The sequence below is a fragment of the Sorex fumeus genome, unplaced genomic scaffold (genome assembly GCF_029834395.1).
Source record: "Sorex fumeus unplaced genomic scaffold, SorFum_2.1 ptg000265l, whole genome shotgun sequence".
In the NCBI taxonomy this organism is placed as follows: Eukaryota; Metazoa; Chordata; class Mammalia; order Eulipotyphla; family Soricidae; genus Sorex; species Sorex fumeus.
The window spans coordinates 35,462-53,104 of NW_026606322.1; the positions used below are offsets into that span (position 1 = coordinate 35,462).

General features: G+C 41.4%; 1 protein-coding gene across 1 annotated transcript in view; it reads left to right on the forward strand.

Annotated features, from left to right (window-relative positions):
- The window catches only part of LOC130018566 (HSPB1-associated protein 1-like), a 64,235-nt gene that overhangs the window by 8,174 nt on the left and 38,418 nt on the right, over nt 1–17,643 (forward strand). Inside the window, exon 2 of the mRNA XM_056109319.1 lies at nt 17,451–17,636. Within this exon, the coding sequence (XP_055965294.1) occupies nt 17,451–17,636 (186 nt within the window). The remainder of the gene's footprint in view (nt 1–17,450; nt 17,637–17,643) is intronic.

Below are 17,643 nucleotides of genomic sequence, written 5' to 3' on the forward strand. Positions count from 1 at the left end.
GTACTACACGGGGTGTTTGCCAGACTCTGCCCTGTGGGCAGGCTACATTCGATAGCCTGCAAGTTTGTCCAAAGTAAGAATGAGATAATAAGATGTCATAAAAAGATGTCCTGATAAGATGTCGCGCGACCGTGAATGCAGCCGCGCGGTTCCGGGAGCTGGATTTTATAGTCTCTGAGTCTTGGCCGTTGATGGGATTACACGGTGCCAGGGGGCCAGGTGGTGGGTGTGACCCCCGCCTACTAGAATTTGGAGGATCTGGGTGGAGGATGCTCGACTCGAATCTGAGTAGGCTTGGAGATCTCGGCCCCAGAACCCACGTGGCTTTGTCCCTCTGCCAGTACCTTCATGTGTGCGGAGAGTGGCCTCAGCATGGTGGTGGCTGGTGCTGGAGGTCTTCGGCCGCCGGAGCCCTGGTTGGGGCGGGGAGGAAAGCTCAACCCGCTCCCCTCCAAGGGGCCCAGGCGAGAAACAGCCAGGCGCGGGGGCAGGAGACTGCACTGTTCTCGTCTGGGAGCTGGATTTTATAGTCTCTGAGTCTTGGCCGTTGATGGGATTACACGGCGCCAGGGGGCCAGGTGGTGGGTGTGACCCCCGCCTACTGGAATTTGGAGGATCTAGGTGGAGGATGCTCGACTCCAATCCGAGTAGGCTTAGTTTTTCAGATTAAATTTTATCTGCTGTGAGAGGTGAGTTCTTCCCAGTTTAGGATCTTTGAGATCTTTAAGAATAATATCAGTATTAGGCGAGTATTTTGGAAGTGTTATATTTTTCTTATTTTTGTCTTGAATTTTCTAGATCTGTCATGAACCCAAGTCAGGTATTACATGACTAAAAAGTCATATTGCTGGTAATTTCAGGGAAAGTAGGTTTCAAATTATTTTGTACTTTGCGTTAACTAAAGAAAAAAATATTAAAGGGACAATTTGCTCAGATGGTGTTTCACTAACACAGAATTTGTTGTAACTAAACTGTAAGTAACATTCTACATTTAGGGAAGAGGAGACTGTACCCCCTCAGTCACAATTCTTTTGTTTGCTTGATTTTGTTTTTTGGCTAAGCTGGTGATGCTCAGGGGTTACTATTGGCTTTGCATTGCACTCAGGAATATACTCCTATTGGTTGGAACAATATATACCTGAAACTCAATTTTTGTAACTTCGTAATTCATGGTGACTCAACTAAAAAAAAAAGGAGGAGAAGAAGGAGGAGTAGGAGGAAAAGGAGGAGAAGTTCTTTTTTTTCTCATTTTCTTTTCACTGTTCTTTTTATTTTTTTCTCACTAGTTTCTACATCTAGTTATTTAGGTTGCTGTTTTGTTTGGTTTTGTTGGGTGTTTTGGCCACACCCTGCACTGGCTCTGTGCCCAGGGATCAGTGATGGAAGGACCCAGAGAAACATTTGTGCCCAGGATCAAATCCAGGTCAGCTGTGTGCAGGGCAAGTGCCCTTCCTGATGTACTATCTCCCCAGCCTCTTTCCTTCTAGTTGGAAATTGCTGCCTCTGCAGATAATAGACCCAAATACACTTATCTTTTATAGCCTGCCTGTCAAGGTTGCTTCAGAATTTTTAGAGCTGTTGGCATATATTCCAGGCATGAAATGACTGGCTGCATTCCTGGTGATTTAATTAATACCATGTTGATTGCATTGTTCTTTAAAGGAAATGGTAATACTTAAATTTCTTAGTTTAATGGCTCAGTTCATTGTTGATTAAGCTATCAGAAACCAAATTAGTTTTATCTAAACCAGCAGATTGTTTTATTTCACCAGGAGACCAGAAATTCTGCAGATGTGCTAATTTCCTCTTACCATGTGCATCCTAACTGCTTCCTTCTGCACACTCTTTGTTGTACTTTCCATTCATTTAGCAAATGTTGGAACATTAAACATATATGAATCCCTGAGCCAGGTGTGTTCTCACCAAATTTCAGATTTTAGAGTATCCTATTAAATAACCCTGGGATTTTTAATCATCATTTTGGTATTTTTAAAAAATTAATGTTAAGAGAAAAAAATATTTACTCTTTGAAGCTCTTCTGTCACACCTTTACTTGTGTTCCTACTCCCCATGTATACTTATTTGTGGAAGGGTGTCTAAACATCCAAATATGAGACTGTTGGAAACACTTATGGGGGAGTCATACCTGTCAGTGCTCAGGAGTCACTCATGGTGATGCTCAGGAGATGTTATGTGGAGCTGGGGAGTGAACTGGGAACAAGTCTTGCTCAAGGCAAGCTAGACACTGATTTTACTGTAAGCAGCATAAGTGAATCCTGCCCTTTGTGCTTATCTTTTTCTTAGCCCTTAAAAGTCTTAAAGCAAAATGTGTGGTGCTTGAGTCTTTTATAATCTTAGAACTAGCAGGCACCCACCTGATCTAGTAGATCAGACTAGCCATGACTAGTTCAGACTAGTTCATTCAGCCTAAGTGACAGAGCACTTTATGGGGAGAATGTGGTTGTCTTGAAAACCACAGCCTCAGAAGGCAAGGAGTTACACTGGTTATGAACTAATAAACAGTCAACTCTAGAAGTGCATTTGCTTTCGTACAAAAGGAATGAGGAAGTAAAAATTCACTGATGTTAGTTCAGTGGTATAAAGTTAATTGAGTTAGGGTCTGGAGCAATAGTATTGTGGGAATGGCGTTTGCCGTGCATGTGGCCTGGCATTCCATATGATCCCCTAGAATCGCCAGGAGTGATACCTGAGTGCAGAGTCAGGAGTAAGCCCTGAACATTGCTTCCTGGTTGTGGACCATAAACTTAAAAAACCCCAAAGTTACTTGAGCTCAGCTGAGTTTTGCAATTTCCTGGACCTTAATGTCATGCTTCAGGATTGCTGTTAATGTGTGTGTGCTGCAGTTTCCTGGGCTGATGGCTGTTATGGTGTGTGTGTGTGTGTGTGTGTGTGTGTGTGTGTGTGTGTGTGCGCGCGCGCATGCTTGTTCCCTAATACAGCAAGAAAATTTATTGAAACTTCCTTATATGTGAGACAGAAGACAAACATGTTCAAGGGAGAACATGGGTTTGACAAGCAAGCCTGTTTTATTTTTTTATTTATTTGCTTATTTAAGCACTGTGATTTACTAGGTTGTTGACAATAGAGCTTCATGCATACAGTCTTCCAACTCCAGTCTCAAAACTAGTTTTCTCATCCCTCCACCACTGTCCGCCAACCTGTCTCAACAGACACATTTTTAAATTTATGATTATAGTTTGGGTCCCATGCTTACAGTAATGTTGGCTCTGGTGGTTTAGGTATAAACAGATACCTCCCCTCTACACCCCAGCCAAACCCAAGGCCCCTGACCCTTGCCTCTATATTTCCTCCAAACCAGCTCTTCTTGCCTTGCCCCTTCTATTTTTCTCCATTTATAACATTTCTGTTTCTGTAACCTAAAGAAATACCCGCCTTTGGTATCTTCCATTCCCTTACCATGTAATTCCCTATAACATACTTTTTTAAAAATTTTCTTGACAAGAATGCTTTTTTTTCCCTTAAATTTTTATTAGTGAGATACCATGAGGTAGTTATAGACTTACAAATTTTTGTGCTTGGGTTTCAGTTATACAATGATCATATACCCATCCCTCCACCAGTGCCCATTCTCCACCACCACCAGTCCCAGTATCCCTCCCACCCCCCACCCCTCCATCCCACCCTAGCTCTGTGGCAGGGCATTCCCTTTAGTTATCTCTCTCCTTTTGGGTGCTGTGGTTTGCAAAAGAGACATTGAGTGACAATCTTGTTCGGTCTATTTCATTTCATTTCATTTCTTCATCCTGTTATTCGTCGATTGCCTCGAGCAGGCCCCAGTAACGTCTCTTTCATCCTAGCCCTGAGATTATATTCAAGGCTATTTAGGAGAATGAGACCCATCATTGTTACTGGTATTTGGCATATTTGGTACGCCACAGGAGTTTGCCAGACTCTGCCCTGTGGACAGGCTACATTCGATAGCCTGCAAGTTTGTCCAAAGTAGGAATAAGACAATAAGATGTCATAAAAAAAAAAAAAAGTTTTGAAAAGATGTCGCGCGGCCGCGAATGCGGCCGCACGGTTCCGGGATCAGGATTTTATATGTTCGGTCTATAATCTACTCTTATCACACATCTCCCATCCTGAGAGGAACCTCCCAACACCCTTTATTTGGTGCTCCCTTCTCTATCTGAGCTGCCTTTTCCCCTAGCATGTGCAGCTGTCCTCAAAGCCATGGAGTAATCCTCCTGGTACTTATCTCGGCTATTCTTGGGTGTTGGTCTCCTATTTTGTTACTTTACGTTCCCCAGATGAATGCAATCTTTCTGTGTCTGTCCCTTTCTTTCTGACTCATTTCGCTAAGCATGATACTTTCCATGTAGTACCACTTGTATGTAAATTTCATGACTTCATTTTTTCTAACAGCTACATAGTACTCCATTGTGTAAATGTACCAAAGTTTCTTTAACCAGTCATCTCTTCTCGGGCACTCAGGATTTTTCCAGATTCTAGTTATTGTAAAGAGTGCTGCAATGAACAAACAAGTGCAGATGTCACTTTGACTATACTTTTTTTGCCTCTCTGGGGTATATTCCCAGGAGTGGTATTGCTGGGTCAAATGGGAGCTCAATTTCTAGTTTTTTGAGAATCGTTCATACTGTTTTCCAAAAGGGCTGAACCAGTTGGCATTCGAGAGTCCCTTTCTTGCCACTTCCATGCCAACACCGGTTGCTTTTGGTCTTAATTGAATCACCATGAGCTACAGTTACAAAAATTTCATGATTGAGTTTCAGTCATACAATTATTGAGCACCCATCCCTCCACCAGTGTACATTTTCCACCACCAGTTGTCCCAGTATCCCTTCTGCCACCCCCAAACCATCCCACCTCCTGCCTCTATAACAGGCACCTTTCTTCTTACTCTCTCTCTCCTTTTGGGCATCATGGTTTGCAGTACAGACACTGAGAGACCATCATGTTTAGTCCTTAGTCTACTTTCAGCATACATCTTGCATCGCTAGCAACACCTCCAACCATCATTTACTTAATGGTTCCCTCTCTATCCCAACTGCTTATTCCTCCAGCTCATGAGGTCAGCTTCCTAACTGTGGAGCTATCCTCCTGACCCTTGACTCTACTTTCCTTGGGTGTTAGTCTCATATTGTTTTATTTTATATTCCACAAATTTTATATCACAGATTAGTGAAAATATTCGGTGTTTGTCTTTGTCCTTCTGACTTAACATGAGATCTTTCAGTTCAGTTGCAACAAATTGCATAATTTCATGTTCCCTTCTGGCTGTGTAAAATTATTGTGTGTGTGTATATATGTGTGTGTGTGTGTGTGTGTGTGTATCACACTTTATTATCTATTCATCTGCCACTGGACAGCTTATTTCTGTGTTCTGGTCATTGTACAAAGTGCCGTGATTAATGTGCATATATCTTCCCATATGAATACTTTTGTGTATGGGGCATAACAAGATGTATTATAGACATGTCCAGGAGGGGGGAGGGGAGGGGAGGGGCAAACACACTGACTCAGTTTTCCAGATGAAACTTTCAGATTATATTTATGGCCACTCTTCTGAGCACAGAACTCTAGGGAGACTGCCACTGCCCAGGTCCTGTTAACAGGAAGAAGAGAGTGGTTACTGAGGGAGGTAGGCAGTGAGCAGTGTCTACGGCAGGAGTAATGCATCGTCTACCCTCACATGTACACAACAAAGCATCATCTCGCTCCAACAGCATAAATGGATTCCATACTGTCTGCAAACTGATCCAAAGCGCTTTGATGTATCTTTCCAGCTTCCACTCTCTCTCCTGAGTTTTCAGTTCTGTGTCAGGCTCCAGCTTTAATTTTCTGGAAGTAGTGGCAAAAGTCCTAGACTTGGAATCAGGGACTTAAAATCACTGACGTGTGGACTTCCAGGGTCTGAGCCTCTCTTTCTTCCTGTCGATAATGGAAACCAAAGACCATTCTGCCTGTGCATTGTAGGCTTCTTATAGGGTCACGTGAGCACATTTATTTTACTTTATTTAAAATCGTTAATTTATTTATTTATTTAGAACTGGAGCGATAGCACAGCGGGTAGGCCGTTTGCCTTGCACGTGGCTGACCCAGGTTTGATTCTTCCATCCCTCTCGGAGAGTCCAGCAAGCTACCGAGAGTATTCTGCCCGCACAGCAGAGCTTGGCAAGCTATCCATGGCATATTCAGTATTCCAAAAACAGTAACCAAAAACAGTAACAACAAGTCTCACAATGGAGGCATTACCGGTGCCCGTTCGAGCAAAATCAATGAACAACGGGACGACAATGCTACAGTGCTATTTATTTATTTTGTTACCCACCTGGTGTTGCTCAGTGGCTACTCCTGGCTCTGCACTTAGGCCTTTAACACTAAGAGGTAAGAAGCAAGGCTGTCAGAGGAGGGAGCAATGGAGAAATATTGAAGAGAATGATATCAAAGACTATTATGCCCATGCTGAAAGTAGACTATAGACCAAACATGATTGTCACCCATTGCCTCTTTTGCAAACCACAACACCCAATAAGAGAGAGAACAAAAGGGAATGCCCTGCCACAGAGGCAGGGTGGGATGGGGGGTGGGGGTAGGAGGAATACTGGGATCCGTGGTGGTGGGAAATGGGCACTGGTGGAGGGATGGGTATTTGATCATTGTATAATTGAAACCCAAGCACAAAAAGTTGTAAGTCTACAACTGTACCTCATGATGTCTCACTAATAAAAATTTAAAAAAAAATTGTAAGTCTACAAGTGTACCTCATGGTGTTTCACTAATAAAAATTAATTAAAAAATAAATTTTAAAAAATTTTTAAAAAAGACTATTATGCCCAGAGATATGGGCTGAGGTGTACTGACTTAGAGACTTGCCACAAGAGAAAGCTTAAAAACAATAGCTCATTTTTTAGAAAGATGGAAAGTTTGATTCTGAACACCATCCAAACAATACCAAATATTTACTTGTATAATGCTTTGTTATTTACCACATGCTTTTCAAGTACTTTAAGATAAATGTTCTCTGGGATTGAGAGATAGTACAGCAGGTAGGATACTTGCCTTGCACGTAGCCACCTTGGATTCATTCCCAGCATCCTGTATTCCCCCAAGAACTATATATAAAAGTATATAAAAATAAAGAATAAAAATTTCAGCATTATTGCAAACCATAACACCCAAAAGGAGAAAGAGAGAGGGTATGTGTCTGCCACAGAGGCAGAGGGTGGGAAGGGGTGGGGGTTGAAGGAGGGACACTGGAAACATTGGTGGTGGAGAATGGGCACTGTTTCTTTTGAAGTGCAGAAGCTTCTTAGTTTGATGTAGTCCCATTTATTTATGTTTGCTTCCACTTGCACGGTCAGTGCTGTTTCATCCTTAAAGATGCTTTTAGCTTCAATGTTGTGGAAAACTGCCTACATTTTCCTCTGTGTACCTTATGGATTTCTGACTGATATCGAGGTCTTTAATTCACTTTGATCTGAATTTTGTGCCTGGCATTAGAAGTCAGAGTTCATTTTTTATTTTTTATTTTTATTATTTATTTATTTATTTTTTGCAGATAGCTATCCAGTTTTCCCAGTACCACTTGTTGAAGAGGCTTTCCTTGTCCCACTTTACATTTCTTGCTCCTTTGTCAAAGATTAAGTGGTCATATATTAGGGGGTCTGTGACAGAATATTCAACTCTGTTCCATTGGTCTGCAGGTCTGTTTCTAGCCCAGTACCATGCTGTTTTAATTATTACTGCTTTGTAATACAGTTTGGAGTTGGGGGGGGTTGATGCCACCCATCTTCTTTTCCCCAAGGATTGCTTTAGTTATTCGTGGGGGGTTATTGTTCCATATGAATTTCAGGAGTGTTTTGTCTATTTCTTTGAAAAATGTTATGGGTATCCTGAGAGGGACCACATTAAACTTGTATAGTGCTTTGGGCAGTATTGCCGTTTTGATCATGTGAATCCTCCCTATCCATGAGTAGGGGATGTGTTTCCATTTCCTAGTGTCATCTTTTATTTCTTGAAGTAGTGTTTTGTAATTTTTCTTGTATAGGTCCTTCACCTCTTTGATTAAGATGATTCCGAGGTACTTGATTTTCTGAGGTACTATGGTGAACGGGATTGTTTTTTAATGTCTCTTTCTTCTCTTTCGCTATTTGTATGTAAGAAAGCCATGGACTTTTGGGTGTTGATTTTGTAGAATGGGAAAGAATAAAGGATTAATATCCAGGATATATAAGACACTAGTAGAATTGTACAAGAAAAAACCTCCAACTCCATCAAAAAATGGGGAGAATAAATGAGCATACATTTCCTCAAAAAAGAAATACAAATGGTCAAAAGGCACAAGAAAAAGTGGTCCACATCGCTAGCCATCAGGGAGATGCAAATCAAAACAACAATGAGATGTGGGGAAAAATGGACACTCTTTCACTGTTGGTGGGAATGCCCACTAGTCCAGCCTTTCTGGAAAACAATATGGACAGTCCTTCAATAACTAGAAATTGAGCTTCCATATGACCCTGCAATACCACTTCTGGGAGTATATCCCGAGGATGCAAAAAAAACACAGTAAAAATATCTGTACCTAAAATGTTCATTGCACCACTGTTCACAGTAGCCCAAATCTGGAAACAATTTAAGTGCCCTAGAACAGATGTCTGGTTAAAGAAACTTTGGTACATCTACACAATGGAATATTATGCAGCTGTTAGGAGAGATGAAGTCATGAACTTTGCTTATAATGGATAGACATGGAAAATATCATGCTATGAGAAATGAGTTAGAAAGAGAGAGAGACAGACATAGAAGGACTGCACTCATTTGTGGATTATAAAACAACATAACATGAGACTGACACCTAAGCATAGTAGATACACAGGACAGGAAGACTACTGGAAGTCAGCCTCATGAACAAAGGGGAGAAAACAGCTGGAATAGAGAAGGGATCACTAAAATAATGATGGCTTGAGGAACCGGTTGGGATGGGAGATGTGTGCTGAAAGTAGATAAAGGACCAAGCATGATAACCTCTCAGTGTCTGTATTGCAAACCATAATGCCCAAAAGTAGAGACAAAGTATGGGAAATACTGTCTGCCATGGAGGCAGGGGGAGGATGGGGAAAGGGGACTTATACCAGGGATATTGGTGAGGGGGAATGTGCACTGGTGGAGGGATGGGTGTTTGATCATTTTGTGATTGTAACCCAATCATGAAAGCTTGTAACTATTTCACGGTGATTCAATAAAATGAGACAGACAGAGAGAGAGAGAGAGAGAGAGAGAGAGAGAGAGAGAGAGAGAGAATGGGCACTGGCTGAGCGATAGGTACTTGAACATTGTTTGAAACGTAATCATGAAAATATGTAGGTCTGTAACTGTATCTCATGATGATTCATTAAAATAAAAAAATTGCAGCATTGTCATACAAACAAAATTCAGGTACTTTTGTCCAGGAGTACATGGGCTTTGCAAGCTAGGTAGCTTTGTTCTTAGATTTATAGATTAATATGCTTTAGGATCTTGAATGTGAATTTATCATAAATGTAAACATTTTTAAATGCCAAAAAACATTTTATTACTAAAGTCCATTTTCTCTTTCTTTCTTTCTTTCTTTCTTTCTTTCCTTCCTTCCTTCCTTTTATTTCTCTGTTCTTTAGTTTTTCTCCCTCCGTCCCTTCCTTCCTTCTTCACACCTAGCAGTGCTTAGGGGCATGGTCTAGAGGGTTTACTCCTGGCAATGAGGGGCAGTGACAATGAGGGCAGTGGCAAATAGGTGTTAATTCTGGCAAAGTAACTCCTGGCAGTGGGGTCCCCAGCCTTTTGAACAAATTGAACAACCCATCAGTCTCTTCTCTCTTTTTCTCTCCCCTCCGCCTCACTCCATATCCCTTTTTAGTTTTTTGGGGGTAAAGATTTGGGCCACACCCTGCGGTACTCAAGGCTTACTCCTAGCTTTGTGCTCAGGGATCATTCCTGGCAGTCCCAGGGGACCTTACGGGATGCCAGGGATCAACAGGGGTGGCCATGTGCAAGGCCCTACCCACCGAACTATCTGCTACGATTCCCTGAACAACCCATTTTCTTAAGCAGGATTCTTTTTCATTTAAAGGTCAAATTGGGACTTTGTTTTGCATTAAAACTTTGGGGTGCTTCTCCTCACATCCCCTCACCAAGGGAATTTCCAACTCTCTTATATGCCTTTCCCCCTTAAGCCTCCACACTGGACTCAGTGGGGCATGCTGACTGTGCAGAAAGAAGGTGATAGATCATTCTTAAATGTTAACTGCCACGGACTTGAGGCTGCTGCTCACTTTCACCAGGAATGTGGGAAAGAATTTCAAGTTTTTGTCCTCATCTAAGAAAGGAGGCCAAATTGATATAAGCTTTTTATTTTCTTTGAAAAGAAGTCTTATAGTTATAACAAGTACAAATTGCTAAAGTTTCTCAGTGAGTTCTTCCTCATTTGTCTTCTTTTTAAAGAAGTTTAGATTAAAAGTTGAATGGTATGAGAATTTGCATTATTTGTGAGCTTTTTTAGGGTTTTTTTTTTTGTATACAAGATCTAGCAAATTGTTCTAGAGATCACTATGTATCTGGTTATTTAGGGTCAAAATATGTAACACTTGGGGAAGGGACCAAATTTTCAGCCACACCAGGTAGTGCTTGGGGGTTACCCTCAGTTCTGAGCTTGGGAGTTACTTTTGGGAGTCACTTTCAGTGGTGTTCAGGGGACAGTGCAATGCTGGAGATTGAACCTGGGCCATTTTGCATGCAGCACATGTGCCCAGTCGATTGAGTGCTCTCTTAAGCCCTTAAATCATTTTAACTTTCCCCAAAACTCTCATCTTAAGATGTTTTTATAAGCAATGTATTTGTTATTTTATTTAACTAATTCTTGTATTTTTAATTTTTTTAATGTGATATTGGGGTTTGAACCCAGGGTCTTGCACATACAAGGCATATTTCTACAAATAAGCTATATCCCTGGCCCTAAATTTTTGAGTCCCCCTCCACATCTAATGTCCCTATTAAATTGCTGTATTCAGCAGTCTTTCACTTAAACAGGATGTAGCAACTAGAATTATTGCTGACTCCAACAAATCTAGTTCTAGAGTAGTCCATTAGCATTTTTAATATAATCTTCTGAAATACTTTAGTAAATCACATTTCAAATTTTAAATGTCAAAACTTTTTAAACCCCTAAACTTCATTTTTTTCTTCTTTTTTTATTAGTGAAACACCACGAGGTACAGTTATAGGCTTACAAATTTTGTGCTTGGGTTTCAGTTATACAATGATCAAGTGCCCATCCCTCCACCAGTGCCCGTCATCCATCACCACGGGTCCCAGCATCCCCCCACCCCCCATCCCCCCCGTCTCATCCTGCCTCTGTGGCAGGGTATTCCCCCTTGTTCTCTCTCTCTTCTTTTGGGTACTGTGTTTTGCAAGAGAGGCATTGAGTGGCAATCATGTTTGGTCTATAGACTACTTTTAGCATGCTTCTCCCACCCTGGGAGGGTCCTCACAACACCCTTTATTTGGTGCTCTCTTCTCTATCTGAGCTTCCTTTTCACCTAGAACGTGTGGCTGGCCTTCCAGTCAGGGAGCAAAATTCCTGGTACTAATCTCAGCCATTCCTGGGTGTTAGTCTCCCTTTTTGTTGCTTTATGTTCCCCAGATGAATGCAGTCTTTCTGTGTCTATCCCGCTCTTTCTGACTCATTTCGCTTAACATGATACTTTCCATGTAGTACCACTTGTATGTAAATTTCATAACTTCATCTTTTCTAACAGCTACATAGTACTCCATTGTGTAAATGTACCAAAGTTTCTTTAACCAGTCATCTGCTCTTGGGCACTCAGGTTTTTTCCAAATTCTGGCTATTGTAAAGAGTGCTGCAATGAACAAACAATTGCAGATGTCACTTCGACTATACCTTTTTGCCTCTCTGGGATATATTCCCAGGAGTGCTATAGCTGGGTCAAATGGCAGATCAAATTCTAATTTTTTGAGAGTCGTCCATACTGTTTTCCAAAAGGGTTGGACCAGCCGGCATTCCCACCAGCAGTGAAGGAGGGTCCCTTTCTCGCCACATCCGCGCCAGCATTGGTTGCTTTTGTTCTTGTGGATGTGGGCCAGTCTCTGTGGTGTGAAATGATATCTCATTGTGGTTTTGATCTGCTTCTCTCTGATGATTAGTGATGTAGAGCATTTTCTCATGTGCCTTTTTGCCATTCGAATTTCTTCTTTGCGAAAGTTTCTGTTCATTTCCTCGCCCCATTTTTTGATGGGGTTGGGTGATTTCTTCTTGTGGAGTTTAACCTGTACCTTGTATATCCTTGATATCAACCCCTTGTCGGATGTGTATTTGGTGAATATCCTTTCCCATTCTGTAGGCTGTCTTTGTATTTTGGTCACTGTTTCTTTTGAGGTGCAGAAGCTTCTTAGTTTAAGATAGTCCCATTTGTCTATCTCTGTTTTCACTTGCTCGGCCAGTGGCGTGACATCTTTGAAGATACCATTAGCTTCAATATCATGGAGAGTTTTGCCGACTTTGTCTTCAATAAACATTATGGACTCTGGTCTGATGTTGAGGTCATAAATCCATTTTGATTTTACTTTTGTGCATGGTGTTAGGCAGAGATCTGAGCCCACTTTTTTGCATGTAGCCGTCCAATTTTGCCAGCACAGTTTATTAAAGAGGCTTTCCCTGCTCCATTTCACTTTTCTTGCCCCCTTATCAAAGATTAGATGATTATATGTTTGGGAGGAAATGTCAGTATATTCAACTCTGTTCCATTGGTCTGCAGCTCTGCTTTTGTTCCAGTACCATGCTGTTTTAATTATTACTGCCTTGTAATAGAGTTTGAAGTTAGGGAGGTTGATTCCTCCCATTTTCTTTTCCCCAAGAATTGCTTTAGCTATTCTTGGGGGCTTATTGTTCCATATAAATTTCAGGAGTGTTTGCTCCATTTCTTTGAAGAATGTCATGGGTATCCTTATAGGGATTGCATTGAATTTGTACAGTGCTTTGGGAAGTATTGCCATTTTGATGATGTTGGTTCTCCCCATCCATGAACAGGGGATATTTTTCCATATCCTCGTGTCCTCTTTTATTTCCTGAAGTAGCGTTTTGTAGTTTTCTTTGTACAGGTCCTTTACTTCCTTAGTTAAGTTGATTCCTAGATACTTGATTTTCTGGGGCACAATTGTGAATGGGATTGTTTTCTTGATGTCACTTTCTTCTCTTTCACTATTTGCATATAGGAATGCCATGGATTTTTGGGTATTGATTTTATAGCTTGCCACTTTACTATACAAGCCTATTGTTTCTAGGAGTTTCTTGGTAGAGGTTTTAGGGTTCTATAAGTTTAGTATCATATCATCTGCAAATAGTGAGAGCTTAATTTCTTCTTTCCCTATCTGGATGCCCTTAATATCTTTTTCTTGCCTAATCGCTATTGCAAGTACTTCCAGTACTATATTGAACAGTAGTGGAGAGAGTGGGCATCCTTGTCTCGTCCCTGACCTTAGGGGGAAGGGTCTCAGTTTTTCCCCATTGAGGATGATGTTTGCTGTAGGTTTGTGGTAGATGGCTTTAACTATATTAAGGAAGGTCCCCTCTATCCCCATTTTGGCAAGGATTTTCATCATGAATGGTTGCTGGATCTTGTCAAATGCTTTCTCTGCATCTATTGATATGATCATATGATTTTTATCTTTTCTTTTGTTGATATGATGGATTATGTTGATTGATTTCCGAATGTTGAACCATCCTTGCATCCCTGGGATGAATCCAACTTGGTTATGATGTATGATCTTTTTGATGAGTTGTTGAATTCTATTGGCTAGTATTTTGTTGAGAATCTTCGCATCCGTGTTCATCAGGGATATTGGCCTGTAGTTTTCTTTTCTTGTGGTGTCTTTGTTTCCTTTTGGTATTAGAGAGATATGGGCTTCATAGAAGCTGTTTGGGAGAGTTTCTGTTTTTTCAATTTCCTGGAAAATCTTGAGAAGAACTGGCAATAGGTCCTCTTTAAATGTTTGGAAAAATTCGCTAGTAAATCCGTCTGGGCCTGGGCTTTTGTTTTTGGGAAGACTTTTGATTACAGTTTCAATTTCCTTGATGTGAATAGGTCTATTCAGGTACTCTATATCTTCTTGATTCAGCTTTGGGAGATGGTAGGAATCCAGGAATTTATCCATTTCTTCCAGGTTCTCGTGTTTCGTGGCATACAGACTTTCAAAGTAGTCTCTGATGATCTCTTGAATTTCTTTAGTTTCTGTTGTGATATCCCCATTCTTATTTCTGATTTGATTTATTAAGGCTCTCTCTCTCTGTTTCTTTGTGAGTGTTGCTAGTGGTTTATCTATCTTATTTATTTTCTCGAAGAACCAGCTCTTGGTTTCATTGATCTTTCGGATTGTTTCTTTGTTTTCCGTGTCGTTGATTTCTGCTCTAAGTTTTATGATCTCTTTCCTTCTGCCTGATTTAGGCTCTTTCTGTTGATCCTTTTCTAAGGTCTTGAGCTGTGAGGTCAAGTTGTTTATGTGCATCGTTTCTATCGACCTAAGATATGCTTGCAGAGCTATAAATTTTCCCCTTAATACAGTTTTCGCTGCATCCCATAAGTTCTGGTAGTTTGTGTCTTCATTCTCATTTGTTTCCAGGTATCTTTTGATTTTGTCCTTGACTTCGTTCCTGACCCACTCGTTGTTCAGCATCGAGTTGTTTAATTTCCAGGTGTTTGATTTGGTTCTCCGTGTCTTTGTGTGATTCACTTCTATCCTCAGTGCATCATGGTCTGAAAAGATGGCTGATACTATTTCTATCTTCCTGATTCTGTTGAGGTATGTTTTGTGTCCTAGCACATGGTCTATTTTGGAAAATGTTCCGTGCGCGCTGGAGAAGAATGTGTATTCTTTCTTTTTGGCATGTAAAGCCCTGTATAGGTCCATAAGCCCTTTCTCTTCTATTACTTCTTTCAAAGACAATAATTCCGTGCTGGGATTTGTTCTTGTTGATCTATCTAGAGGTGATAAGGCGATGTTGAAGGCTCCAAGTACTATTGTGTTGGTAGTGATGTCCTCCTTAAAATCTGTTAGCAGTTGTTTTAAATATTTAGCTGTTCCCTCATTAGGTGCATATACATTTAAGAGTGTGATTTCTTCCTGTTGTACGTATCCCTTGATGAAGAGAAAATAGCCTTCACTGTCCCTTCTAATTGTTTTCAACGTGAAATTAATGTTGTCGGATACTAGTATGGCCACCCCAGCTTTTTTGAGGGAGTTGTGTGCTTGCAGGATTGTTTTCCATCCTTTGACTTTGAGTCTGTGTTTGCTCTGGCTGTTGAGATGAGTTTCTTGTAGGCAGCAGAATGTTGGGTTCTGTCTCTGTATCCATTTTGCCACTCTGTGTCTCTTTACTGGTGAATTTAGACCGTCGACATTGAGAGAGAGAATGGTTATGGGGTTTTGTGTCATCTTTCTGTGCGGCTGTGTTGTGGTTGTAGGGTTTGTTTTTTCTTATAGTAGCCCCTTTAGGCCTTGCTTTAGGTTTGGTTTTGAGTCTATGAAGTTCCTGAGCTGCTGTTTATCTATAAAATAGTGTACCATTCCTTCGATTTTGAGGGAGAGTTTAGCCGGATAGAGTATTCTTGGTGAAGTATTCATTTCAGTGAGTTTTTTGACTATGTCTCGCCACTGCCTTCGGGCTTGTAGACTTTCCTCTGATAGGTCTGCTGTGAATCTAAGGGGTGCTCCTTTGTATGTGATTTCCTTCTTTGCTCTTGCTGCTTGCAGTATTGTGTCTCTATCGGCAGTATCGATCATTCTAACTATGATATGTCTTGGAGTGTTTTTGTTGGGGTCTCTTTTAGCTGGCACCCTTCAGGCTCCTTGAACCTGAATGGCTGTATTGTGGAGCTCTGGGAAGTTTTCAGCGGTGATTTGTTTGACGGTGGTTTTTTTCGTTGGGATTGTTTCCCTGAGCTTCAGGCAGTCCCATGATTCTAATATTGTTCCTCTTGGAACCATCTGCTAGGACTCTGATTCTCTGTAGAGCCATTTTGAGGTCCCTTGCCACTGTTTGTTGTTGAGTGTTGGCTGGGTGCAGCTGATCTTCCAGCTCACTGATTCTCTCTTCAGCTGTGGTCATTCTATTTTTAAGAGAAGAAACTGAGTTTCTCATTTCATCTATGGAATCTTTTAATCGTGACATTTCTGCTCTCATTTCTTCTCGTAATTTGTCGATTTTTTCCTGTGGTGTTACTGGCTGTCTGTCTGACTGTTTCATTGAGTTGATTGAACATCTTCATGACTTCGTATCTGAATTCTATGTCAGAGAGGTCACTTAGGTGAGCTGTATTGACAGAATGTTCTAGATTGTTTTTGTTGTTCTCCCCTTGTGTTGGGGATTTTCTTTGTTTCTTCATATTGCTGAGTAGGTTGGGAACTAGATTCCTTGGGGACTAAGTTCCTTGGTATGGGAAAACAACCTGCGGCCGCTGGAAATTAAGCCACGCCCATTTTGAGGCTACGCCCACTTGTGAAGAGGCCACGCCTCTACGGAACCCTGGGTTTGGGATGAGATGGGCGCCGCGGTCAGGAGTGAAGAGGGCAGGGCAGACGCTCAAAACTGCTTCTCGCCAGGCATCTCGGGAGACATCTGGGGTCCTGCAGGGAAAGATGGAGGTCCCAGGGTCGCGTGCCGGCAGCTGAGCTGACCTGGATTTAGGATGAGATGGGCCCCGCGGTCAGGAGTGAAGAGGGCAGGGCAGACGCTCAAAACTGCTCTCCAGGCATCTCGGGAGACACCTGGGGTCCTGCAGGGAAAGATGGAGGTCCCAGGGTCACGTGCCGGCAGCTGAGCTGACCTGGATTTAGGATGAGATGGGCGCCGCGGGCAGCCTATACTTCATTTTTGACACTGAAGACCAATTATTTCCTAACCGTTAAGATTTAATATGAGAAAAATCATTGAAGAATTATGGTTCTCTGAGGCCAAGTATTTGTAGTAAGTAATAAGTGAAGTGCAAATGCGGTATAATTACACAGAAAGACTTGCCAAATGAAAATGATGACATTTATTCACATCAGATTAAGTAACCTTTATAATTATATATATATAAATAAAATATGGGTTGGAGCGATAGCACAGCGGGTAGGGCGTTTGCCTTGCACGCAGCCAACATGGCCGACCCGAGTTCTATTCCTCCGCCCCTCTCGGAGAGCCCGGCAAGCTACCGAGAGTATTCGATATGCCAGACACAGTAACAACAAAGTCTCCAATGGGGACGTTACTGGGCCCGCTCGAGCAAATCGATGATCAACGGGAGGGCCTTTACTTTTACTTTACTTTTACTTATAATTATCTATTTTTATTTTTTTATTTTATTTTTTATTTTTTATTTTATAATTATCTAATGCTCTATTATTTCTCTCCATAGCTAAACATGCCAAGCCATTTGCACCAGAGAAGGCAAAAGAAATTATAATGTCTTCACAACAACCTGTAATCTTCTGTAACATGGTTTCTGATTGGCCAGCACAGCACTGGACAGCTAACCACCTTGCCAAGATCCTCCATGGCAGACAGCTCCGATTCAGGATGGGAAGAAAAAGCTCAGACACAGGTAGGTC